Source organism: Morchella importuna (assembly GCF_003444635.1).
Source record: "Morchella importuna strain M04M26 chromosome Unknown Morimp01GS005, whole genome shotgun sequence".
Lineage (NCBI taxonomy): Eukaryota > Fungi > Ascomycota > Pezizomycetes > Pezizales > Morchellaceae > Morchella > Morchella importuna.
In genome coordinates, this window is record NW_025763402.1 from 188,601 (window position 1) to 216,243 (window position 27,643).

A 27,643-nucleotide genomic window follows, 5' to 3' on the forward strand; every position below is an offset into this window, starting at 1 on the left:
AAAATGATCTTATTCTGTAGAATATAGAGTAAGATAAACGAACCAAGCTTTCTAGGTGACGATTCAGGCAACGACTCAAGGAAACTTTAGGTAAGTGTCTAGAACACAGACAACTAATATTCAACACCTCGTATCCGTACGGAGGGCCATGATACGTGAATGAGGTCATTGATTCAAGGAAATCCTCGATGGTAGGTTGAGAATAATGGAAGACATGCGCATAGGGTGGACATGTGACTCGGCAACATACTAAATGAATTTGCGACATTTGATAGGACATACTAAATTTGACCCACTGGCTTATGGCCGTGTTGTAGCAAATGAAAGAGACGAACGTTTCCGAGATGAATGGTATTGCACTATCTACTGTTGTTATAATTAAGTTTTATGCTGCATGTCGTACCTGAGAATTGTCCGATTTTAGCACTCACCTATTCAATCCACATAATCCCCGCAAACAGCTCAAGCTCATATGATCTAACGCTATTGAGGGGGAATTTACATACAATAAACGAATTATCAACAATAACAAGGAGGCGAAATTTAGAGAATTGCAAATCGAGTGATTTAATATGATATTAGTAAGACGCTGTGTATCAGAACTAGGTTATCAAAATTATCTGGACGCTCGCGCGCGTCGCAACCACACACAAATTGGCTAGAATAACCAAATTTTGAAACTACTTTAATTGAGCTTATATTGAACCTTAAAGTAATAGAGGCACAAGAAATCACAGTAATCAAATCTCTTGTACTCCCTCCTTATGGTTGTGGAGAAAGGCGACGTTGAAGTTAAAAATTTGGTTGCAACAATGTTCGGATAATTTTGATACTCGCAATACATACCATACAAGTATATGTATCGTGCACAATAACTTATGAGAATGCTACTACATGTACTAGGGTATAGCGAAAAGTGATCAGAATCTGATAAGAAAAATACACGTATTACCGCAGCATTCACTTATCAGATTCTGATCACTTACCCTCAACACCCGGTACATGTAGTTCCTCAATACAGCACGAGCCCCCACAGAACGCGTACTGTACTCTATGTATAGTTATTGAAAAGTTTATATAAATATTGGGAGGCTAATTTGTCCTTAAGAATACCGCTAAAATTTCCGTTTTGACATAGTATCAGATCATCCACAATATCCGGACCTCACCACCTTACTGGCCACTTTAAAGTTGCGTATATATTTTCTGCCGTGAATCTACCAGTTCTTAATCAGTATCACTATCATGCTTACCATCAATCAAGGTCCAAGAAGCGCAGCTATCGCTCTTTATAACTAAAGGTTTTGAGTGAATTGATGTTTATCGTTTGGCTGATCAATCATGGTGATATATCTCATATTCATTTCCGTTCATTATAATTCACCGCGGTAATTACAAAAAGAAATAGGCCTGCAAACAAATGGGAGTAACGATGACATGCACAAATCCTCCAAATTAAGTCTCCTTCTCAGGTTTGACCTCCTCGGTTTTGTGACCAATATTGACCTTAAGGTTTCCTTGCTCAATATCCTTCTGGATAGCATCGAGTCGAGAGCCTGTAGTAGGTTGTTGACGCCAAACTGGAATACCGGACTGCGAAATACATTAGTTTCTACTTATCAAAGCCAGGAGTATTACAACTTACATCAAAGACATCATCCATCTCTTCCAATGTCTTGCCCTTAGTCTCTGGTGCGGTAAGGAACATGTGTACAAGTGCACACCCATTGAAGGCGCCGAAGATCATGTACATCTTCCAGTTGATAGCTCTAAGTAGTGGAGGGACTGCAAAGGCAAGACCACAGTTCCATGCCCAATTTGACGCGGTTGACAAAGATACAGCCTTTGAACGGACCTTATTCGGGAAGATTTCTGCAGGCATTGTCCATGAGACAGGACCCCATGTAATTGCGAATGTCGCAACAAAGAGGTAAGAGCATGCAACAACAGCACGAGACTGAGTTTCTTTATCAACCATTTTCCAGGTAACGGCCTTTGAAGGGTCGTTTTCGGGCTCCCCAAAGGCACCCTGGATTGAGCCAGAGATGAACAACCAAGTCATCATCCCGAAAGATCCCAGGAGAAGTGTGGGGCGACGACCCCAGCGGTCCATCCACATGATTGCAGGAATGGTCATGACAACGTTGATGATGTACTGAATTGATGAAGTGAGGAGGGGGTCTTTGATACCGGCTCCCTCCATAACGTATACGATGTAGTACATCATGATGTTCATTCCGCAAAGCTGGGACCACATCTGGATCGACATGCCGAGAACAACACGCTTGAGGATACGGGGCTTGGTGAGCTCCGCATATGATGAGATTGCTTCTTCACGCTCGAAACGGATGACTTCTTCAATCTCCTGGTATTCAGCGAGCACCTTGGGATGGTTAAGATCACCACCTCCGTGAACGTCGGCGAGAACGCGAAGTGAATCCTCCCACCTATCCTTGTCGGCCAACCATCGCGGAGATTCTGGGAAGAAGAAGAGACCGGCAACAAGGAGCGCTCCTGGGATAGCCTGGATACCCCATGGGATACGGAAAGCCGCGCTAGGTTGATGAGGGTCCTCGGGGCCGCCACCATAGAAGGAAGCACCGTACTGGATAAAGTATTGAATCAAGATACCCTAAATCATTGTTAGAATGCCGGCCAAAGATAAGTCATCAATAGTATCAACTCACCCATGTGATAGCCCATTGCTGGAGAGAAACCATGCGACCACGGATCTCCTTGGGGGCGATTTCGGCTTGATAGACTGGGACAAGAGAAGAAGTGATACCGACGCAAAGACCAGCGATGACACGCCCGACGACGAGCATGCCGATATTCTGAGAAGCAGCTTGAATACTAAACTATCGTTAATATCCTTCCCAAAGATAATTCAACGATATTACCTACATTGATCCAATGATCCAGATAATACCGCCGATTTGGATGGCCCATTTTCGGCCAACTTTGTCACCTAGAAAACCCGATGCAAGAGCACCAACTAAAGACCCAGCTGGCATAGCACAGGTAATTCCACCTTGCTATAATTCATATTAATATCATATTCGACCTCTTCCTCATTGTTAGAATATTGATAACGTACCCTAGTATCCTGAGGATTGTCAAAGTAGTTTTTGTATGCATTTGTTCCGAGCACACCGGACATACTACTAATATCGAAACCGAAAAGCCCACCACCAATGGCCGCGAAGGCGCAAATGGCGTAAACGTTGTTCACCTTTGCAGAAACCATGGTGAATGTTGTCTCTCTGGCTGAGAAAAAACATCCTGCCATTTTGCTTGGGGGGTCAAGCTTTTATACCACATGGTTGGACACCCAGCTTGGCTTTGGAGCCAGAGAATGGGTGTGGAAACGTCTCTCTTTCAAAATATCGCTCACATCCACCCCAGGATACTCACCCCCATGAAACCGTCCAATAATCATAGTACATTGGATTCGCCCCCGTTTCTACCAGAGCTACATACGGAGAGGCAGGCAGTCTATGATACACCCACGTAACATGGTCTAAAATAACGGCACACCGCTGGATAGGTAGTGTGATTGACGTCCCCATACCCATGCTTGCTATCGCCGGTGTGTATTATACCGCGCTCTACATATAGTATCATGTATTATCTGGGGCATTTTAAAACGATCAAGGTTTTTAGCCGCATCTTACCACAAACCTCAAACGAGAAAGCGGGGTGGTCATGGTGCTTAAAATTGAAAGATGGCTTGGGAATGAGTGGCCTATTGCCTGGTGACCTCCCTTTTGTCACCTTCCCAAAGGAATGGATACATATTTGCTGTGCTCTATGAAAGTCAGTTTTATAGCTAATCAATCGCTAGATATCTCAAATAGCAAAGATTACAGTTATTTCTAATAGACTAATCCAAAATGCGTATTAGCTCTCGAATTTTATTCTAATACATCGAAGTACCTACGCCATTCGATTCTTTCTCATGGCTTCAGCAAGTACGTTACAACAAGCTTCTAGAGCCGCGTTACCAAAACGGCAATGCGGGCCGGTACATTAGGTGTTTGCTCGGAGGAACGTACTGGAACGGGGCAAGCCTCACCATGCGACTGTCCCAGCACAAATAATCTTAAAGCCCAGGCACCCATCCCTGGCAGTGTGGGAAAATAATCACGGATTTGATTTGGTACTAGGTGCTCTATTTATTACCTCTCTACATGTTGAAGGCATTGTGTGATTGGGTTTTAGGGTTTTGTATCCCCGATGATCAGATTCAGGTATTGTTAGCAATCATTTAATAGCTGCTCGTATTCCATCCATTGTAACGCATGTGACTGAGCTGATGCGAATAATTTCACGCATGAATAACTTTTTCAGGTGTTGGCTGATTGGGCTGTTAACCTGGCTGGTCGACTTGTTGGGCGTAATATACCTAGCACCAGCAAAGCTTTGGTAACTGGGAGAATAAAGACCTGGTTGATTCGCCGATACCAATCAGAGTAATTAAGTACGTGCCTTGCTCTAGGCGCCAAAAAAAAAACTCTACGTTCCCTGCCCGGGCTGTCCCATGAGTGACTTTTCACTTGACTTCCTGCAGCTGGTGAGCGCCACTCACAGGCTTTGACTCGATTAAGGCCGATCTGAAGCATAGGATACCCTTTCTTTTTCTTCACCTACTCTAGGATTTTAATGAGGTACTGGGTACTCGCAGGATTTGCTGGCTATATATACTAAAGGGTACGTAGCCAGGGTATATGACTGACGGAAGCTAAGGAAAGTCACACGGATTGAAATGCTTGGCTCAACGAACCTCTCATCCATTCCACCGGCTGCTATGGCTAGGCTTTTGTCCATGCACGAGAGATATAACTCCGATCTGGCGAGTCGAACCACAATTCCTGCGAGTAGCCACCACGAGATCGAGTCCTGATTTTTTCATTAAGTGCTACTCTAGAGTAGGAGGTAGGGCAACAGCCGTGATATCGGGTGAAATGAAGACACAGGCTGATATCGATCAAGCTGCATGCACCACTATAACTTTACTTCAACGTATAAGGTATGGATGGCTCTACTCTAATTTATGGTGGTAACTAGCATTAGTTTGGTTGGGTTTGGTTAATCCCAACCCCGCTCATGCCGGATAAGTATTACTGATAACTCTAAACTTTGAAATAGGTAGTCCCATCGATCCTGTCACTCGCGTACAGATTACAGGGATGAGCAGGGATGCGGGTGAAGTGGAGAATATAAGCGAGGACTCTATTGCAGAGAGACTTCAGACATCACGACTCTTAAGCATTATTCTCATGATGAAGGAGCTGTCGTGGTGAAATAATAAGTCTTGGTATGCCGATGTCTACATAGTGCCAATACCTACGCCGTAGCCGCAGCCAAGAAGGAAAAAAGCAAGAAAAACGGTCGCGCACGCACAGACTGCATGGTATCCTGCCTGAGGGTGTGTGAGATCTCATACAAACCTCAGACGCGAGTAAATGGAGGCGTTCGCTTGCCGGAAGATGTTTAGCGGGTGACACAGAACGTGATGATTAGCCTTTATCTGCTTTTACTGTTGTGGAAGGCACCGCAGCTGTGGTGGTGCTGTGCAGAGTGGGGGCTGGCTATCCAAGTCACACTCGAGATTTAGGGGAGTTTCGGCCTAGGAAGACAGAGTTAGATGATAACTACAGTACCCTATGTGGTATGGAGGTATGCGCCTTCCTTCAACAACTCATCGAAAGGGTTTGATTAACGTTTATGTAGCGGGTTGACGTGGAGGCGTATGATAGTCAACCATTAACTGAGCTACCATGATAGTAATATGGTAGTAACAAGTTCAATAGAAGCCGACGACACACCCAAGTGTAAAGTCATGCCAATAGATGCCATTTGATCACCAAACCTGGTTTACTGATCACTTGCTGGTTGGCAGATTTGTGTCACGATTATCCGACATCCGACACCTTGCACATGTTCTCTATTCATGGTTGGGTTCGCCAAGTTGTGGCTTTTCCGAATCGCCAAGTTGTGATGAGAGGGATGCATTTGCGGGTTTGTTATCGCCGAGACAATGACTGCAGGAACGACTTGGAAGTAGTGATGGTATGGGGTGGGAGTTCTATATCCATGTGGGATTTCCTTTCTACATTTCCTTGTGAGAGCGAGTGATTTCCAGTGATTCCTGGTGACTCCAGTCAACCAGGAGACTATCCATTATACAATATTACACTGAAAAGACTAGATACTAGCCTCCACGCGGAAAGTAGCTCTATCCATTGTGATGCAAATGCTTGGTCTCTAATATAGGGGCAAGGCCTCTGCCAGAACGTATGTATGTACCTGTGGGAAATCACTGGAAGATGAGATGAGACTAATTATTGAGACCGTGCCATATCCACATCACCCAATTCTGGATTAATAGCATAAGAATACAAGACTATTACTATATAACGAGGCAAAACCTTGCATCAACTGGTCTACAGGGAAGTATGCGGACGCACGCTCTATACCAGGAAAACCTGGCAAATGCATAATAAGGATCCTATAATACAAGCTCGGAAAGCTTTAACACCAAGCAAATCTCAGGGGGCAAAGATTAAAACACACATATCTGTGCCCGTGCCCCAACTCGAGGATTTTATTCTGGGCGGTGTTTTATAAAAACGCGGGGACTGACCGGCCGGCTGGCATTTTGTTACATCTCAATTCAAGCAATGTCAAGATCAATGACTATCTTTGTTTAACTGATGGCCAATCCAGCACCACGCCATTCTCTTTTACTATGCAGTCATGGAGTCTGGGGAACCGCCGATGCATTACCATTTGAGATGGAGAGCTCGCTTCGAGTGAACATTCAAGTTCCATTTTAGACCCGTCATTCCCTCGAACAAACTATCATTTTCGCTAGTTAATTTTGCGCTGGAGATTAAGAGTTAAAACAATCATTGACATCTTCCGGTTTAGCGCTCGTTGACTAGCCTCAACCACAGTTGACATTTGTTCCAACCACTACTACAACCACAGCAAGATCATCCTCTTCTTTCCCTCTTACGGTTTAAAGGCTATACTCGTTTACTACAAAAAGAACCAGAAAATGCAAGTGACGGAAACAGGGATAGTTTGTATGAGAGATCACCGCCACTCCATACAAATAATCCTTGCCCTGAGCAACTGCATTTCTGGTTCTTTTCGTGGTAAACAAGTATATTTACGATCTATCACAAGAACCTTCGTCTGGGGAAGTGGGGACTATATCCGGGGCGCATGCGCTAGGCCCTTTTAAGAAACCTGGAGATTAGCGCCGAATAGTTGGGGGCCAGATGGGGGCCGTTTCAACATAACGTATATGAAGACTGCTGATCGGTTATGATAGCGAGGCAGAGGTAGGTAGCCTCCTAGCTAGGTAGGTGCTCTGACTGCTACATAGCTACCTTGGTTTAACTACGTAATGGAAATATATGGGCTACTTACGGTCAACCTTGAGATTGGCTTATTACTGCTAAATTCTACTTCAGGCGCTGGATATCAAGGCCTTTAATTTTACCACGAATGTATTTGGGTATAGGGATATACAGGCCTGCCACGTACTCTATACCAGTGCCCATTTCGGCCGACTCCTACTTTTCTTCTCAGTTGATCTACGCACTGGGAGAAAATTTTGCTTTAATTTGCCTCTCTACTTTTTCTTTTACATACAAGGATCAAAGCTGTGGCCTTATCAAAAGGCCCCCACCCCAATCACAGGATGAGTTGCCACGACTACAGTGGCATGATTACTAACGTAATATTCGATATTCTCGTCCACGTGTGATGATGTATAATGGTGCCAGACCCGCATCCTAGTAGGAACAGGCAGAAAGGGACACAGGTCGTGTCTAAACAAGAGAAAACCCTTGCTTGTGCCGTATGCGTGGTCTTGCCTGTCAGATTAGGCATGGCAGGGGGATAGTACCAGCTGCAGTGAGTAGAGTATGGGGAACTATCTTACCTTACTCACCTCCACAAAAACTGGCCTGCTTTGCCAGATCTCTGGGTTCGCGTTGTCTAATCATAAAGCTGAGGGAACCGAACCCCGCACTGGACATGATTCTGGGGGTTTAAACTTTGGAGGTGGCGATGGTGGATGCCTTTGGATTAGTTATGGAATGGCTCAGTAAAAGCTATGCCTTCAAGGCCTTCTTAGGGTTCCGGTTACTGCCTGGAGAATTGGATTAAGCTGTTTGAGAGTTATTTTCATACTTTTTGAATGAAGACACCAGCACAAGTTGCGCAGAATAGTCCAGCGCTACTTAAACTTACAAATATTTCTACTTTTTGCCCCGGCTTTCATTGATGCTTCCTGTGCCTTGCTTGATAAAACTCCGACCTGATCCCACCATCGGGGATCCTCCGCCGCTTGTCCGGTCCCGGATCTGCAAAGCCACAAGTGTCACCTTCAAGCTGAGGCCCTGCCAAGGTTAGCCGACTGGACACCATTCGGCGCACAGGAAGAATAGGTGTGTGTGGTGTGTTACCCCCATAGCTCTTCGCGGGGGCGCATACTACGGACATTCGCTACTGAGCCCGAATTTCGGGGGTTCTGGAGCATGAAACATCACTCACTGCGCACGTGCCGATGTTTAGTCTGGGGAATATGTTTGGTTTTTACATACTACTGAGTTATGTGATGGGTTGCTGAACGTATCGATGGATTGAAAATAACACCCGAAAGAGTTCTCAGGCTAGATCTATAGGCTCGCTCTGATGTGCTTCCGTATTCTCGCGCCGAACGGCTACAGCGACCATGGGAGAATAATTAATGAATTAAACAAAAAAAAAAAAAAAAAAAAAAAAAGACCATGGGAGAATAGCGAACACCTCCTTTTTTTCCTTTCGCTTTACCAGGCCGCGGGTCGCCGGACAGCGGAGCTACACCAGATGCCCGGAGGAAATTCCGCTGCAACTGGAGAGCTAAGGTATACATACCCTATTACAGCTCGGGAACAGAACTTGTGATAGTGACACTGGGTCCGCCGGCCTCGGCGTGTCGATCGCAGGGTTAGGTTTGGAGGTTAAAGACCGAGTGAGCGGCGGTGAATCGTGATCGGAAGAGGAAGTAATTACTCCCTAAGAATTTCTTTAAGGAGCTTAGGGCCCGGGGTTGGTTTTGGTCTTACTTTGCTGCGTGAATGAGAGCGTATAATGTTAAAGACTCGGTGTTGCTTGCTGGTTTCCTCGAGTCGTGCACGGCGTAGGAACGGGTTGTCTATCGCAAAAACTGAACCTTTACTGCTGGGATTGTATGTCGATATATATACTTGTGATGTTGATGCTTTTGAAGCGTTACCGCAAGTACGGTTTCAAATAATGAGTGTTGGAAGAAGGCATTCTTTCGCCCCGTTACATGAAGTATTATCAGTCGACTCCAAAACTTCCTTTTTACTGCTTACCTTCTAATTGTTTTAATTTACTGCCTATGAAAGCCACTGTCTGTTCCTTCAAAAATAAAATCATTTCGTAATCGGGGAGCTCCCAATAAAAGACATTGGGCCCCTTGGAAATGGACCAAGGAAGCTTCTAGGCTTGATAATGTTTACTATTTATCGGTGCACCATTGGGCCTAGGAGCGGTAGGTGATACATAACTATATTTACAATTTCTTAAATCTTACTCACCACCTCTCTCTTCACCTCCGCCTGGCTCACTCCATAGATCTTGACAGAGTTTCTCCACCACACATCCTCCATATCATCCTCGCTCATCTTCATCGACGTAAACACTCTCTCCGTGATCTCAACCCACAGAGCCCACGCTCTTTCCTTGCCTCCATTGATGGTACACACTGGCCAATCGCTTCCCCAAAGTACCAGCTTGGCGCCGAAAATCTCCAATGCGGCTTCGATCCACGGTTGCACGTATTCCTGGATGGAAAGCAAGTATTGCTCCCTGTCTTGGCCGGCTTGCTGTATCAGCACCTCTGGAGGTAGCTCTGAGAAGCATCCAGAGAGCTTGATATAGGTTTGCTCATTACGGATCGATAGGAGGTGAGATTTCCATTCGAGGAAGAATTGGTTGGTAGGAATATCCTTGGGGGCCACTCTGAGGTCAGGCTTGGCTAGGTGATCTTGAAGCTCTTTGTTAGCGCTATAACTAAAAAGACCCCTTTCTTCGTTTTCGGACAGTGTGACTAAAAGCATGATTGTGAAATAGCACCTCTGGCTATTCATAAGTTCTCCTGAGTCCTGTGGCGAGCACCTTCACAGGTAATTAGGTGCCCCCCCTTTCTTTTTTTCTCTTTGAGCAGTGTTCGCACTACCAATGAGTGGAACTCGGGACCGACTAATGGATCGTGTAGAAAAGAGCTTACCAATGATTATTCTAACTTTCTTCTCCTCAGGAACGTCTTTATGTGCCTTTTTAACCATCTCCGCCGCCTCCTCGAGCTGCCACAACCCAACACTCCGGCAGTCCACCGTTAACTCAAACACATAAGACTGCTGCCCCATCCACCTCAGCGAATCCACAAATGCATCATCTAGCATGACCCCCCGCGGGCAGAACTGAACCAAGTACCTAAACCCCTTCAACAAATCTATCCTCTCTGTACCCGCAATTTCTCGCAACCGCCTTATATAATTATACATTGCTGTGCTCCCCCCCGGGACCGGTCCCCAAGGTACAATCCCTAAGACCTTATCTGCCACGGCTTTGTAGGCTGGATCTCGCCCTGCTCCGGCGTTGTAGACAAAGGCAAATTCAGCGAGGGGCCCGTCCCACCCGGGGGATGTTGTGGAGGAAACATTTGTTTTGCGGTCGGTCTCGAGGAATATGAATCCGAGGGGCTTGCGCGCTGTCGGGTTGTGGACATGCGTGGAGAGGTACTCGTTGATTGAGTGCTGGCTATTGAGAGGGTTTTCGGGGGTCATCCATGCCAGGTTTGAGAGGTCTTCCGTGCGGAAGAGGTGGATGTGTGAGTCAAGGAGGTATTTCTGTGAAGACATTGCTGCGATTGCTGGTATACTATCTGGACAACTTGTGAACTGATGACTCGATGTGGTGTAGGTGTAGCTTCTCCAGGAGGCCTCAATTGATCAAGTTGTTCAAGAACTCTTCTAATCGTCTCTATTCCGTCATATATCTAGAGTATTTGAACCCCCCACCTTTCTCCCACACAGGGTATTTAGGGCTGGTTTTATCCCTGTGGTTGTCCAAGATCTCCGCGGTTTGACGGGTGGATGTGCTTGCTGATTGGACAGACGGTTAATTTGGAAGCTTGGTTTGCCGAGATCCCAAAAGCTCGATATGTAGCAGAGTTCTTTGATGTCTTGGACTCGGCCAGGCCGGAAGTTCAAAATTCTCATCTCAGACTCCAAGTCTTATTATCACTAATCCTTAATACTTAATCTCAATCGGTACCTACCTGAGAGCTCTCTCTACTACGATTAGTAGGTTGCCAAGCCGAACGAATACCGGGATACAAGTACTTTACTCCACATACTTTACATGTATCAATTGTTACATCCACTCGAGCGGTGCAGAGGGCTGAAAAACTAGCGCTATATCTACCCAACCGATTGGCTAAGGATTCAGGACATGCGATAATCATATTTGTTCGAGAAGCACACTAGAAAGAGGCGCGATAGGTCGGTGGAACATAACGACCAGGCGTGGTGGTATATATAATGTGTGTGGCTTGAAGCCATTATATGTATGTGTATAAGATCATATCAGGAGAGCTGTTTGACAAGCATTTTTGAAATATTGCTTGATAATGAGCTGACCGTGATAACATACATGTATGAATAAGAAAGGAAAGGTTTCAGGTGTCTCTCCTGATCCAGAATTAGGAGTTTCTGGCTTTTATTGCCACGTCCATACGTGTCTTGCAGACTACAGCTTGTCACATATATGTATAATTCTAGCAACAAGAAGCCTCCTTATAATTTTCTTTGCTTATTTACAATACATACATGTAGGAGCATGTAATTCCTCTAGTGACAATATCTATACGTTCACTGTAGTGCTGTCCTAGTGTTAATTGTTTTGATACTGAGTGATTAAGACAACACATGTCATAATCAAGATGTATAAATTTGCGTAGTTTTGTTGACCTCTGAGCCAGCGAGCGTCCGTTCAACCTCTTACTGCATGACCAGAGGCATGCGCAACTCCTAAGATCATAGGAGATATCCTTAATCGAATCAATGAATCGAACACCCTTATATTAATATCGATATCTTTCGATTAGCCACATCTATGGCTTACTGGCCATATTAAGAACCAAATAGCATAACCGAATTGGTTTGTGAGCCGAAACTAATCGCCGTCAAAGCAAGATTCTAGGCCTACGTAGATTGTGGGGAATTTGAGATTACTCTCCGGCCTAGAGGAAACAAATAAAAGACTACAAGGATAGTCCCAGATAAGGCCCATCCTTAGTTTCCTTTAGTTTGGCCGACCTCTACTGGAATTTTGAGCCCGTCTTCTGGGTTTGACGTATGTAGGTACGTATTACAGGTACCCTTATGTTTGCGCGGTAATTTAAAATACATATATGTATCTTATGGCCAAAACCGATACTCCGCTAATAACATTATGATCAACTTCACGTCTACCAGATTTTCATTCCTTTTATATCTCGGACGTCGTCATACCAGATAATCCACTCAGCTTCCCCGCTATCGCTCTGTCAATTGCAGGCACCCCTCCTCTTTTTCAAACTCCGATGAGCAAATAAATATCATGAACCCCAACCGCTCGCTTACTACCCACCACTCCTCGATGAGCCAAAAAAAAATATCAGGATACTCCTTGCAATTGGAATACAGCTTCAGTGTAATAGGTTGAGCAAGCTTTGCCCACTCGTGACAGGCCATCTTCCAAGCCATCTTCCATAGTTACGTGCAATAATCTTCGCACACCGGGCTAATAACCACCGAATACTTCTCCCCGCATTGAGACTGTGGGGAAGCCGGTCACCGGGCCGTTTGCAGGACAAAGGGGCGGGGGAGCGTCCGGGGTATATCCTAGAGTACCTTGTGTGCTTCTACTTACCAGTAGGGGGGGGGGGGTGTGTGTGTGAGTGTCTCACAATCGGGGAATGTTTAGCCAAAGAGCGAGTATGCAAGACAGATACGATTGGCGAAAAGTGGGGAGAAGTAGTTAGAGTGCTACTTTGTTTGCACTCAGTAAGTGATACGCGCGGGTGGCGGGTGTTTGAGTGGTGAGTGCGTTATGATGCAGATACACTGATTTGAACGACGTTACGTTACATGTGCACGGCTTTTGATACCTGATCGCAACTCCATGTGTAGAGTATTCCCTAGGATTGCGTCTTGCCTACCGGTTGCGGGTATGGTATGTACATCTAGATAAATTACTTTTTTTTTATCCTTAAACAAAAACTGGGAATTAGGCACCTAGATCTCTCGGACCCAAGCGTTCCCGTGTTGGTAAATATTGCCGCGAAGGTTTGATAAGTTGACGCTCTTCCCCGGATTTCTTTTCTCCTCGTCAGCTGCCTTGCCTGTTAGATCGGTTCCAAAGTTCAGGTCGCAGTAATCGTTCTTCTTTGCCTTCATACCATGGCGAAATTCTTTCGAAAACGCAGCCTCAGAGCACGAGATGATCAGATTACAAACGCGTCGAACCTCACGCTTCGACAGTCAATACTCCCGCTGTGTCTAGTCACGATTCTCTTTTTCCTCTGGGTATGTTTATTAGTATCTACCGCTCTTTGGAGGAATTGCTTGGGTTAACCAGAACTTTTGATTAGGGCTTTGCGTATGGCTTGTTAGATGTGCTCAATAAGCATTTCCAAACCACGTTAGGGATTACTAGGTCTCGATCTTCGGGTCTCCAGGCTGCTTATTTTGGGTTCGTAAATTATTATTTCTCCTAGTATTTGGACGTGTTTTATCTGATACTAACCCGTTTGTAGCGCGTATCCAATTGCTTCATTGACATATGGAGGTTACTGCCTGCGAAAACTTGGCTACAAGGCTACCTTCATGCTTGGATTGACGTTGTATGGAGTCGGCGCACTACTGTTTTGGCCTGCAGCGCTAAAACGGTCCTTCGGTGTAAGAAATTCTCAACAATTCCCCTTGACACTAGGATAGACATTGTTAACAAAATTCTAGGGATTTTGCGGTGCCACCTTCATCATTGGTTCCGGCTTGGGTACGCTTGAATCTGCGGCCAATCCGTACCTCGCGGTCTGCGGTCCTCCAAAGTACTCTGAGATGCGTCTCAATCTAGCACAGGCCGTTCAGGCAGTCGGTACAGTCGTAGGCCCTGTGCTAGCGTCGCAAGTATTCTTCAAGAATGTGAATGAGAGCTCCCTAGAAAGTGTCCAGTGGGTGTACCTTGGTATCGCGATATTCGTGTTTGTCCTTGCCGGTGTTTTCTATATATCCACGATCCCAGAGATCACCGACGCGGATATGGAGCGCCAGATGGAGGCCACTGGGGGGGTGTTTACGGAGGATGACGCGAAGCCGATAACGAAGCATTACCAGTTATGGTGGGGTGCTTTCTCTCAATTCTGTTATGTGGGCGCTCAAGGTAACTATCCTTCTCGATAATTTATATCTGCATGTATCTGGCGCTAATTTTGATGTGGAGTCGGTATTGCGGGATACTTTGTAAACTACGTCGTTGAAGTACGAAAGGGTACCAGCTCAGCAGATGGAGCCAACTTCCTGGCAGGCGCACAGGGCTGCTTCGCAGTTGGACGATTCTTGGGTGTGTTTTTGATGAAATTCATCAACCCGCGTAAAGTCTTCTTTGTCTACTTTACCTGCGTTATTGCGTTTCAGTCGGCAGCTGTTGGGGCTACTGGGAATGCTGGAATGGGTATGTCGCCCTGAAATCCACTCTTAGGATAAACTATGACTAATCTTTCCACCAGCATGCCTGATGCTCGTGCTGTTTTTCGAGTCTATTTGTTTCCCTACAATCTTCACCCTTGCTATCCGTGGTCTCGGAAAACACACCAAGACAGGATCAACGGTCGTTGTAGCCTCTATAATTGGCGGTGCCATCGTACCTCCACTACTAGCCGTCACGGCGGACAGATTTAACAACACTGGCACTGCCATGTTTGTGCCGTTAATTTTCTTCGTTGCTGCGTACAGTTTCCCGATAGGAGTCAACTTCCATGGCCCAACCAAGCGCCTGATGGATGGCTTCTTGAACAGTAAGGTTGGAATTGAAACCTCAAAGGAAGACGATATCGAGAAGGCGGATGTAGAGGGAGTTGAGGATATTGAGATGGATACGACGAAAAAATAGGGCGATTTTTCTTAGTTTGTTTTGTTTTGTTTTAGCAGCATTTGCTCTCGAGCCTTAACTCGTTTATGAGACATATGAAATGATATTGTAGGTACTCACCTATCAAATTACTCAACCCCATATATGTGCATGGGGGCTCCTCCATAAAAGACACAGACTTGAGATTTTACAAGCCGTCTCTATATTTTACTGCAGCCGTGATAGAGTAGGTTCTTCCTGGAACCGGGGAAACCGTTGGGGCCGTCCGCTGTACTACGGTTATTAGGCCAATGATTGTGAGCTGCAGGCCCCGCTGCCAAGCGCCGGTACTACTGTTATATATTCAGCCTGATCCTTACCCCTGCCAATGAGACATGCACAGGTAAAACCTGCAGCAACAGCTACTACCGTAGATATTAAGAAAAAAATGCCGATGTGAAAAACCCAAGAGCTATAGATGTAGATAGCTGCGTAGCCTCCTCACCTTCCTCAACTTCGCTGGAGTAGATTCACGAACCTCATAGCTTCAATTTCTCAATTGTTTCCCACCTCGAGCTCAATTGTCCTCCTACTTGCCCCTCAAAACACTAAGAAACAATGGCCAACCCCCGCCCAAAGCTCTCGACTTTCCTCCCACCAGTAATCCTCGGTGGAGGCGTTTACAACACCCAGATGAACCCGGACCCTTCCCTCCTTCCCGTCCGCGCACTCATTGCCCGCGCCTTCGCCGTCGGCATAACCGCAATCGACACATCACCCTACTACGGCCCGTCCGAAATCCTCATCGGCGACGCCCTCAAGCACTCCTCTGCGCCCCGCGACTCATACCTTATCATGACCAAAGCCGGGCGTATTGCAGAACAAACATTCGATTACTCCCCCGCATGGATCCGGTCCAGCGTGTTGCGCTCATTGCAACGTTTAAACACCACATACCTCGACGTCGTGTTCTGCCATGACACCGAGTTCGTTACGCCCGAGGCCGTCGTTGAGGCCGTACGAACACTGTTCGCCCTCGCCGACGAGGGAAAGATCCGGTATGTCGGCATCTCTGGGTACCCGCCGGAGGTGCTGGCGGAGCTCGCGGTGCTGATACGGCAGCGGCTGGGAAGGGCGGTTGATGTGGTGCAGAGCTACTGCCACTATAATCTGCAGAATGGGAAGCTGGCGGAGTATGTGCCGAAGCTGAAAGGGGAGGGTGGCGTGGACGTGGTGCTGAATGCGTCGCCGCTGAGTATGAAGTTGCTGTCGGGGAGCTATCCGGGGGATTTTCATCCGGCGCCGAAGGAGCTGCAGGAGAGGTGTGTGCAGGCGGAGAAGTGGTGTCGGGAGAGGGGGGAGTCGCTGGCGGGGGTGGCAATGCGGTGGGTGTTTAAGAATTGGGAGGGGAGCGTGATTACGGGTGCGAGCTATGTGGAGGAGTTGGAGAGTAATTTGGAGGCGTTTAGGGAGGTGCGCGGAGAGCTGGGGGGCGTGCAGGTGAGCACGGAGAGGTTGAAGAGGCTGGAGGAGTTGTGGAGTGGAGTGAGGGATATATTGGGCGAGTATGTGGATTGGAGTTGGAGTAGTCCACCCGATGGGTACGTTAAATGGGGAGAGAAGGTGGCCCAGAGTAAGCTGTAGTTTTCCAGAGTTGGAGTAATTATTTTCCTACGTAGAACTTATATATTAGTACAATTAGACTGAGACCTGGCCGTAGTGGGCCCTTTCCACTTTATACCTTTGCGCCCTTTGCTGTCTATGAGTATCGTCATGTTTTGCGGGCTTAATGAAAGCACCACGCCTCCTCCTACCGCCTCCCATCCTTCCTAGTTGGCATTAGATGATTCGATCAACGGACGCTGCCTCGAGAGACATCCCCAGCGATACGTAGTTGAGATGAGGCTAGCGCTATCTTTCGTCTTATTCGGCGCTGCGGTGAGATAGTGATGGTGATAGTGGTGGTGGTGGTGGTGTTGGTAGTGGTGGTGGGTGGGTGGGTGTGGGTGTGGTATTGCACCTAAAGGGAATCCACCTTTATGATCTCCCCCAGCACATTTTCTCCAGCTTCATTAGCATAGTGGCAATGCATCGTATGGAAACAAGTACGACGCCGAGGATCCAGGTTTAATTCCCGGTACGACGCAATATTTCAACATTTTTTTATCTCCCCCTTGATTTCCTTTGGTTATAATTGGGGGCGAGGTACTATCTGTTCTTTCTTCATAATTACAGGTATAAGAAAAAGTATTCTGTGGGCTTAATATGTATGAATCCGATTTTACAGAGTCATGGACGAATAGAAGGCCAGATGGAGGAGGCTCCACTAGTTCAACTCCGATATTATAGTTACTACGAGTATCATTTGTTTAAGGCAACGTTTCCGCTCTATGGCGCGCTTCTAGCAAGTTATATATCCCTTTCTAGTACTACGTTCATGTCGTGTTCTCCAACCTTGACGATTTGTATAGGGAAAGCTGAGGTGATCTTGTTCTCATTCGTTCAGGAATGTACTTTAGTGGCCGGAGTCATTTCGGTTTTCATCCTACATACATAAAGAACTAGATTCTAGCCCAAAGGTGGATCGAAGGTAGTGAATACTCGCTGGAGTTTCTGTTCCAACTAAACATATTTGGACACAAATCATGGTCTTCATGGTAGTTTGAGGAGGAGAGGGTTTAGTTTGTCTTGTGCAATTGGGGTTGAAAAATTCCAGGTAAGAATTTTATTATATATACAAATTAACGATTAAACAGTCTCCATAGCCAACGAATATGAACATTCCTTGTCCACACGGTCCGGATCCTATCTCGACTCATCACTCTAGTATATACCTATGGCTTTGCCGACACTCATGGGTGTATGGGGCAGGTTTATGGCTGGGTCGACGAAATTTGTCTTTCCTCGCGATTATTATGATAAGTCCACAAACCTTCGTTGCGATGTTGAAGTCACGGTATGGCTGTGGATACGATAATAGTCATGAATTAAACAAAAAAAAAAAAAAAAAAAAAGATACGATAATAGTCATAACTAATCACTCGGTATAGTGTAATATGGTTAGGTAAGCAAATTGTACTTTTGTTTTTTTTAACATGTGTAGTGACGAAAATATTTTTAAGAAGTAAATGAAAGAAATGAACGACATGAAATGAAATGTTAGTTCTGCGGGCAACCTTGTCTTTGACAACAAGCAGTAATACTGGGGGATCCTCCACCAGTGACTCCCCTCACTAGTACTTCCCATCCTCATATCGACCAACTCTGACAACAAAGAAACCCACAACCTAAGAAAAACCCCGAAAGCAAGCACGATATATAATCCCCATAATCCTTACTCCAGGATCCACAAATTCTTACCCCCAATGAAATCCATTAAGGCCAGCCCACCCACTCTTTACCAAGCAGCCATCCGAGTAGTGTGAATGTCCCAGCAGCGAAGATAGTATTTCTATAATACCAGTAGACAAAGTCGAGTCCCTGATTAACGATAAAGCAACACCAGCAAATGGGGTCGAATCTCCCATTTAAAATATGGATAGCGAGGACCTCAGTAGAGGCCTTTAACATGAAGGTGTTGGAAAATGGTGCGTTGGGGTTGTTAAAACCTTTGACAAAGTCTTGGTTGAGTTAGCTTTTTTCTTTCCTTCTTTTTTTCTCTCTCTCTATAAAGAAAAGTATAGAAAAACTTCAAAAATTGGAAGAGACTTACCGCCAACCGTCATACAGCAAAGTTCGACAAGGAAAGTCTTCATCCAGTGTCTGAGGAGCGCCATGAGCCCACCTCCGGCAGCATATAAGGGGAGTGCCAGAACAACGGGGGAGTTCGTCACAACTACTCCTACGCCGGATAGGACATGTTTGTTCCACTCGGTGCTGACTACATATGTAACCAGAGTCATCACTCCCCAGAACAAAATCGTTTGAAATTCCTCGGTAGGCCAGACAATTTTCGAAGCCCTTGCCCAGAGGGCGAGCCAAGACTCCCCTCCTTTGATTTTACGTTCATTTCTAATATAATTGCACCAATTGCAAGAGTTAGCTCAATAACAGCTTTTTTAGAGGATTTAATGCAATTATACCTAGGAGTATCTTTCTCATTAACAATATCCTCAAGAATACCAAGAAGCTCGTGGAGGATAACAACGATGGAGAGCCTGTGACGATTGTCCAAGAGCTGTTCGAATCGCCAGGCAGGGCCTCCAGCTCTGGCTGGAGAAGAGGTCGGGTTACGTGCGTTTCCCCCGAAGAAATACTTTACTATAGTGATTTTATTACACATGCTGAACCTGTGTTTTGCCATTTTTGTTGATGAAGAGATTGTTTTTATTGTAAGAGAGATCAAATGGTGTAGAAGGAATGAGATGATAGAAGTGAGAGAAGGAAGGAGTGGATGATGGAAGTAGGAGAAGGAGGTGGCAGTCACAGTGGTGATAGGTTTAAGAGAGGAGACGCAGCGGAGGGGCAGTCCTTTGTGGGCTTACGGGGTGTGTTTGGTGCGGTTTGTGGCATGTGCGCAATGCATATGCGTGGCTAAACTTCGGGGACTCCTCGAGGTCCCAAAGACATACATGTATATTTGAGTAAGGACGTAATACATGTATGCACATAGCTACATGTATATATACATGTACTTTTAGATGGGATCGCTTCTCGAACCCTAGAAATGATGAAGGGCTTGAGAAATTAGGGCATCTGCTAAAGGGCATCTCATAACTACAGAAACCTGAGGACTTTATTTTTCCGTAGGGGGTGCAATATTCTTTTTCATCTTACACAGACTCCGAGTGATAATTTAAGATTTTCGTTATGTGGTGACACCCCCGCAGCAAAAAGAAATCCCTTCTTCGAATGTGCATTTATTACGTAACTTCTAAAAAGCGAATAACATTTATACCACGTTCTGTAAGATACTGAAGTGGTAAACTGAACATAGCTGCGCATTCATCAACCAAACCTTACTCTCATCCCCAGAGTGCAGCAGTCATCTCGATCATTGACATCGATTACATAAATTCGTGTGGTATCGATCATTGCAGCCTTGCCAACGCCAAAAAGCACTGAGACCATTCTTCCCCAATAAGTCTAGCGACCCAGAGCATGATGTCATATTTCTCTTGGCACTGAAACTGACATCTGTGCAGCGAGCGATCTCCAGGAAATGGCAGAAAACGCCACACCTCCAAGCTAGAAACATGGCTCCCAAACTCACGATTTCAACCACCGTGCGCCTGGCTTCAGGATACGAGATGCCGCGCCTAGGTCTCGGCGTATGTGCTCTATCCCGGAGGAGGTAGCATGCTTAATTACCAGATCAGTACTGACATCTCATAGGTCTACCAAACGTAAGAAGCACAATTGCATCGCTACATATATCATAGTGCCCGAGTTAATGCTGTTCCAGCCCGGCAGACAAATGCGAGGCCCTTGTACTTCACGCCTTTTCGAAGGGCTATCGACACGTAACACTTCCTACGAGCCTACCCCCAGTAGAGCACGCTAACAAGCGCCTCAGATCGACTCCGCCACCGCCTATCGCAATGAGCGGCCTTGTGCCACTGCAATCGCCGCATCCTCTCTCTCCCGCACCGAGGTCTTCTTTACGACAAAGCTACCACCACGGCTTCGCGGGTACGTCCACCCACCCGCCCACCCTCCCCTCTGCATCCGCAGGAAGATAGGTTAGGCTAACATATATATTATTTAGATACGAAGAAACTAAGAAGTCCCTCAACAATGTCATCACCTCCAACCCAGAGCTCGAGGGTTACATCGACCTGTACCTTATCCATGCTCCGTACGGCGGGCGCACCGCGCGCCTTGGCGAATGGAAAGCCATGGTCGAAGCACACAAAGAGGGCAAGATTCGCTCCTTGGGCGTGTCAAATTATTCCGTGGATCATCTAAACGAATTGTGGAAATACATTCATGAAGAGGGTGGTGGAGGTGTTCTGAGCGTGGGGCAATGGGAGGTCACACCGTGGCTGGGGAGAAGGGACATCAGAAAGTGGTGTGAAGAGAGAGGGGTGGTGGTGCAGGCTTATTCGCCGTTGGTGAGGGCTACGAGATTTGGAGAGCCGGTGGTGAGGAGTCTGGCCGAGAGGTATGGGGCGACGCCTGCGCAGGTATTGGTGAGGTGGAGTTTGCAGATGGTGTGTTCGAATTCTTCCGGTCTGCCGGTATTCCTTTAGGTCATTCTAATCGATAATAGGGGCTTGTACCGCTCCCGAAGTCAGTCCATCCTGAGAGGATCACAGAGAATGCTGACGTTTATGGGTTCGAGCTTTCAAAAGAGGAGATGAAAGAGTTAGAGACCGATGAGTATAGTCCATGTTCCTGGGATCCTACGAAGGAGCCTTTGTAAATATTTGCCATGGTGTGCAACAACGCATCGGCAAAGAATATGTGATTGGTATTACCTATGGGCGTAAACGATTACCTATAAGTACATTATTGGTAAAGACCATAATAAGTTATGAACAGAACGTTACTGGGAGAACCAATATCATCTTTTCCCTTTATTCCACTATACTTCATCTATATGTTTTTCTCTATCAACGCACCCATGGCTCATTGTCAATTGACAATCGTAAATTCAGGAACGCTTGCAACGAAAATACCCAAACATTTTATGGGTTGGAGTTCTGGGAAACGTGGCGTGTCAAGCAATGCAGGGACGTTTTAAGAACACATACGTATTAACACCCACATCGAACTTATACGGGTCACGCTGTCCACCTGCTTCCCACATCCCTTCCTCCTCTCCTCTTCTCCCTCTATTGCTCCTATCACAAATGACGTGACCCTCTCAAAAATACCACTTTTCGCAATTAGGCTTCCTGCCCAGAGTTTGAGTCACTCCTCCTTGAAACATGAAGTACTTCACACGATGATAAGCCATCATCCATATCTCTCCGCCAGCTATGTACTATTACCAGCCAATTTGCTTCCTTTCCTTCCATTCACTGGTGATTAATGACTTATAGCTGACTGTCGTGATGTTTTATGATTAATCACGCGAGTGATGAGATCTGAATCTAACCAACTCTCGATACTAGCTATAAATGGTTAGTTTATGATTACATCAATCTCCTCGCCAAGGTCGCTTAGCAGCGAGCCATCATCGAACATCGCCGTTTCACGATTTTTTTCACGGTTTAACCCCCATGGTTTCCGTCCCAAATCCGCGGACATCTCGGGGACGGAACCTATTCTATAATAGTAGGTACATGTATGTACTAGACTAGACTAGAATTAATGGCCAACTTTTTTAGGAGCGCTGTCAATATAGTGCCTGCCAAGCCAAATAACTGTATGGCGTTCCTTCACCCCTCGTCACTCATCCTCTAATTTCACCAGGCGAAAGTTTTGTGCGCCTGCTTGCCTCCATGCAGTGAGCTATAGAATTCCGGCAAACTAGGCGGTGGCACTCATTAAAGCTGGTTTGGATTGCCTGAATTAAGTCCAGTCTTAGGAAGTAGCTCAGCGTCAGCGCTCCCAACACTTCTCCTTTTTCATAACTTACGGCTCACGAGTCACGCACGACTCACAACACCTCATTAGTCGTGCTGACTCTTTTGCCTTGTCGGGCTAGGCTCGCTACTCAATATCTCCATCGATCCACGGGATATCAATTTATTTCCCGAATTTGATTTCTAGAAAAACAAAACACAAGAAGGGAAACGTGAGTTTAAGCTCCGATCTCCGCTCTCCATGGGGAGAGTCGGTTATCGATGCAGAAAATTGCGCTTTGGCCGTTTTTTATCTTTAATTATTCCCGGTTGAATACACTCTAAAAGAGATGCGCAATTCTTTTGCATGAGGATCATACATAAAAAAGGAGAAAAGCATTGCCGGATTCCGGTGCTGCACTTGTGCCGGTCGGTGGTTGTTCCGTGAATCAAAGCGTAATGTCTCACAGCAATATTCTCGCTCTTATGAACGTATTACTACTGCGGAGTATGATCGACATTTGGGTCTTAGCAAGGATTTAACTACAATCATGAACTCACTGCAAATATTTGAACGGAGAAATCAAATGTGCCCCGAAAAGGCCTATTCCCGCCAGTTTCTGGGCCAGCGTCAACAGGATGGGTACCAGGTTAGATAACTACGCCGCCATACATGTCTCTCTCCCAGGCTCCCAGTTCCCAGATGCAGATAGATAAGAAAAGTACAGACATCCACAAACCAGGAATCTTGGAGATTAGAACGGAACTTTCCTAGCTCCTACATATATACGGGCGAGTCTCGATACTTATACTCTTGGTAAAAATTACCCAAGTTGATCCTCAAAGCGATCAAAGCCCCGACACAGTGAAGATATACATAGATGGTTCAGATACCGTTTACTTCACCGTACCGGATGTCGGATGACTCCCGTTACATACATGTAGTTAAGAAACATGGTGATTTCTACTCTACATATTGTATGTAGCGAGAATGCTTCATAATACAGGCATTACCTGCTCTCGGCTAACTAAGCGCCATATCTTCCAAACCTATTGTGCTCATAGCTATAGACGCATTTTTGGAATGTAGAATAAGGAGTGCAAGAAACTTTATATCTCTCGTACGAACCGTAAACTTACCAGTATTATACAATTAATAAATTATTAATCAATCAGCCAAACTTACCAGTATTTGGTTATTAATCTGGACCTCCCGCTGGAATATCATTCCGACTCATGAAACTTAGGAAAGGCCTATTGGCCACTACATGGAGTAACCTGGATAGTTGGTAACTTAGGCTCCGTTCTGTTGATGTTGAATTGGTTGCTATCCATGGATTGAATAAAAAACCACCTCTGGAGGTGATTATTTTATCGAGCCCAATCCATAGATTGCAACCAATCTATGGATTTTTGTGTCAACCGAACAGACCCTTAATGTTTGAGGAAAACTGTTATCAATCACGATCTACGGCCACGGATAAAATTATCCCTATCTGTCTAAATTGGTTTATCGGTTGATAATTCATTAATTTGTCCAGATTGAAGATACATATGTATATTTCGCTCAGTGGCGCCTTTTAGACGTCTTGATGCATGGGCGTGGCATCCCAGATTGATGGGCGAGAATATCAGTCAGAATTCTCGAACTATCTTATGTTGTCACACTCGGGAGTCATAATAACCATTACGATTTGGGAGAACAAATATATATTAGCATGGATACTGTGATGGGATAAGTAGTCCCAGTTACTAATCACACCCATTTGAGAAGAATTAAGAATATAACACAAAATTTATACAAAGAAAATTATCATCGAACACCCTTAGTTGGGGCACAGACGGCCCTCCAAGTCCAAAGTCCAATCCTCACTACCGACTGCAGTTCTGGCATAAAACACACCCTTCGGGTCAAATCTCTGCTTCAACTGGTACAAACGAGCATAATTCTCGCCGTAGAAAGCCTGTTGGAAGTTTGGCTCCTGGATATCAGACTCTCCAAGGTAAGCACCAGAGCCAGGGGTGACATCTCTCCACTTCTGCATTTGCACATTGGTGAGGTAATCCCTCTTAGCCTGGATTTCCTCCGATGTGGCACTTGCGTCCCAGGAAGCCGCACCAATAGCATGCAAGACAGATTGTCTCCATGCAGGGTTGACAGAGTTATCAGACTCGCCGCCACCGGGGAACTCGTTCTTCATGTTAAACCCAAGAAGCATTCCCTGCTCCTCGATAACTGACCTGATAACTGCAAAAGTTTTATCAAAGGTCGCATCATCTACCCAGTTTGCGCGGGGGAAAAGCCGAGACGCAGTCTGCACTGTAGTGTATCCAACGAGTTCCTTAGGGAAGCTCGCCTGCCATGCGTCAAAGAAAGACTCGTGCTCGGTGATGACGGGTGTGTATTCAATGTTCAATGAGTCGAGTTTATCAAAGAGGGGCTGGAGGAGGCCTGTGACCTCTGCTGCACTGAGGTTGGGAGCAAAGAAGGGTGCCATATTGAAAGTTCCGGTAAAGATGCTGAAGTACGAATAGGTGCCCGCATCGGCGTTGGTGACGAAAGTGTTGAAGTAGACCTTGACAGCATCCCAGAATGCGTCTAGGTCGGTGGAAGAGAAGCTGAATGTAGCGGTAGTAACCGGGAGGTCGGGGTAAGCCTTGACAATGACTGAAGTGACAATTCCAAAGGTAGATCCACCACCACCACGGAGAGCCCAGAAGAGATCCGAGTTTTTCTGTGCATTAGCGGTTACGAAGCGGCCATCTCCGGTTACAACTTCGTACTCAAGGACATGGTCGGCTCCCATTCCGTAGATACTGGAGAGAGGCGAGTGACCACCTCCGGCGAGGTAGCCTCCAGCATATCCGACAGTCATACCCTCTCCACCGACAACGGCGAGGCCTTGAGCCTTGGCCGCGGCATAGACGTCACGACCCTGGACACCGGCTCCGACTTTGAAAGCAGGTCCAGACCAGCCGAGACGGTTGAACTTAGGGATATGTTTGATATCATTGAAGAAGTGGGTCCAAACACTAATGGAGTTTGCACCAGATGACTTTCCAGAGAAATCATGACCTATGGACAGAGGTTAATATAATAGACCCAAGGTGAATCTAGCGAGAAAGTTACCAGTGTTCTTAACAACGAGCCTGACACCAAAGTTTCTAGCAAAGTTGACAGCAACTTGGATGTCGAAAACGGTCTTAGCTTTGATAACGTAATTAGGGTATCCTCCAAGAGTGCAAGACCCAGTGGGATCAGTGGTGGGCATGCAAGTAGCACCCTGGTAGAAGGGAGACATAATTGAGGTAGGATCTTGATCGCTGCAATCACATAAAAATTAGAATTTTAACATCAATTAAGCTAGTTTAAGGGGGAAAACATACTGTAAGTCTGAGTCGTGCCAGCTAGCAGTAATCTCTGCACATCTAGTGGCATTGTAATACTCTCCGTTGTAGCAAGGCGCCGCCAAAGGCACAGTGGGGATGAGCTTCTTTCCCGTAAGGAAGTTTACAATGCCCCAGATCTTTGAAGAGGGCCATTTTGAGTCGGCGGATATGACTTTGCACACCAGATCGGACACTGAGCGCTTTGAAGAGGGGTCTGCTTCAGTGTAGACAGTGTCATCGAACGAGATTTCAGGGTATTCCTCAACATCAGCATCCGTCAATGTCGAGACCTCGTACGGGAACGGTTCAGTTGTTGCAGTACTGCTGGCTGCGGCATCGGTGCTTGAGGCATCGGGGGCTGGAATTGCGAGTGCTCCGGAAAGGAAAAGTGCCAATGCGGCCAACTTCCAGTTTCCGGTGCGTTGGGTAGATACAATGTTCGGCATCTCCGTGTTTCTTTTCTTTTTCTTTGATTCTGTTGGGTTCTTTTGGTACGGGAAAAAAAAGTAACGAGCTGACTGAGGGTGAGTGAGTGAAATAAACACGTGGAAAATGAAGTAAAGAACGAGTGTGCCACGTTGTAGACTTCACTCAGGGAGGAAGGCGGGAATTTATGCAAATACAAAGGTCGACATTTTCAGGTAGACCGTTGAGCAGAGCCCCTCTCTATCCCCTATGGAGAAATGCGGATGACGGGTCCACGTGGAAAGAAAGGGTGGCTTAGAGAAGAACCTGGGAGCATATGGTTAAACGGGAGAATAGTGGAGACAAATCTCCAAATTATTGGTTACCAAGTCTGTGTTTGTATATACATATGCAAAACTACTTGGAGACAAAGTTACAAATGCTTTAGCTGGGTTTAGCACATATACAAGGTAACCAAATATTAAATATCGCTTGGGTCACTGAGCCTCTGATTGGACCCGAGTACCAGCTAACGACCACAAGGAATGTGTGCACTGGCACGGTTCGTGGATCAGTGGTCGGATAAGCGACAGCCGCGCTCTAGCAACTAAATAAAGTAATCTACTGTTATTGTTGTACAGCTTACGCACTGAGCTCGAGCCCTAGAGACAGGATCGAAGGAGTGTTGTGCCAGGGAGTGTTGACCGATATTGAGTCTACTGGGATATCCTAAATACCAGCAGCAATCTCGACCTCGAAGACCCTGCAATCAACTGACAACGAGGATTCTGCATGAGAAAATCATCCAACGAGAGGATTATGATAAGTCTAAATATCGAGCCATTTCTTGCATATGATCCCTTCGGCTTACAACTGTCTTGCAATGTTGTTTCTCCAGCATAAGATTGATAATATATTATGAACCACTATCGAGCCTTACTTCCTTAATTAAATCAAGGGGATACCCCTTTTTACTTTACTTCTCCTCACTCCTATTATTTACCTACGATCAATAACAATATTATGCTTCAACTGCATATTATATGCCTCACGATGTATACTAGCGCTAGGAATGGCACGTCTCGCAACGCCACAATTCGTTACCAAGCTATTCCTATCAGTCAAATAGTAGGGCCAAATAGTTAAATGACTGCATCGGTATTCTCTGCGAGGACCCTTTAAATACTTTGCCACCT

At 45.9% G+C, this 27,643-nt stretch overlaps 6 protein-coding genes across 6 annotated transcripts; 3 read left to right on the forward strand and 3 right to left on the reverse strand.

Moving 5' to 3' along the window:
• Window positions 1-1,455: 1,455 nt before the first annotated feature.
• Window positions 1,456-3,247, reverse strand: LAJ45_02610 (uncharacterized protein; the record flags this gene model as incomplete). The annotated part of the gene is made up of 5 exons (XM_046112201.1): window positions 1,456-1,593; window positions 1,646-2,632; window positions 2,688-2,853; window positions 2,905-3,035; window positions 3,098-3,247. 5 exons carry the CDS (start codon window positions 3,245-3,247, stop codon window positions 1,456-1,458), a joined length of 1,572 nt encoding a protein of 523 aa, XP_045974327.1.
• Window positions 3,248-9,608: 6,361 nt separating this feature from the next.
• On the reverse strand, window positions 9,609-10,949 carry LAJ45_02611 (uncharacterized protein; the record flags this gene model as incomplete). The annotated part of the gene is made up of 2 exons (XM_046112202.1): window positions 9,609-10,072; window positions 10,316-10,949. 2 exons carry the CDS (start codon window positions 10,947-10,949, stop codon window positions 9,609-9,611), a joined length of 1,098 nt encoding a protein of 365 aa, XP_045974328.1.
• A 2,583-nt stretch (window positions 10,950-13,532) lies between these two features.
• On the forward strand, window positions 13,533-15,243 carry LAJ45_02612 (uncharacterized protein; the record flags this gene model as incomplete). Its single annotated transcript, XM_046112203.1, has 6 exons — window positions 13,533-13,658; window positions 13,724-13,824; window positions 13,889-14,030; window positions 14,091-14,514; window positions 14,575-14,805; window positions 14,861-15,243. 6 exons carry the CDS (start codon window positions 13,533-13,535, stop codon window positions 15,241-15,243), a joined length of 1,407 nt encoding a protein of 468 aa, XP_045974329.1.
• A 576-nt stretch (window positions 15,244-15,819) lies between these two features.
• Window positions 15,820-16,845, forward strand: LAJ45_02613 (uncharacterized protein; the record flags this gene model as incomplete). Its single annotated transcript, XM_046112204.1, has 1 exon — window positions 15,820-16,845. One exon carries the CDS (start codon window positions 15,820-15,822, stop codon window positions 16,843-16,845), a length of 1,026 nt encoding a protein of 341 aa, XP_045974330.1.
• A 3,551-nt stretch (window positions 16,846-20,396) lies between these two features.
• LAJ45_02614 (uncharacterized protein) lies at window positions 20,397-21,565 on the forward strand (the record flags this gene model as incomplete). Its single annotated transcript, XM_046112205.1, has 6 exons — window positions 20,397-20,471; window positions 20,536-20,546; window positions 20,606-20,663; window positions 20,717-20,832; window positions 20,909-21,353; window positions 21,413-21,565. 6 exons carry the CDS (start codon window positions 20,397-20,399, stop codon window positions 21,563-21,565), a joined length of 858 nt encoding a protein of 285 aa, XP_045974331.1.
• A 2,913-nt stretch (window positions 21,566-24,478) lies between these two features.
• LAJ45_02615 (uncharacterized protein) lies at window positions 24,479-26,488 on the reverse strand (the record flags this gene model as incomplete). The annotated part of the gene is made up of 3 exons (XM_046112206.1): window positions 24,479-25,728; window positions 25,783-25,976; window positions 26,040-26,488. 3 exons carry the CDS (start codon window positions 26,486-26,488, stop codon window positions 24,479-24,481), a joined length of 1,893 nt encoding a protein of 630 aa, XP_045974332.1.
• Window positions 26,489-27,643: the final 1,155 nt, after the last annotated feature.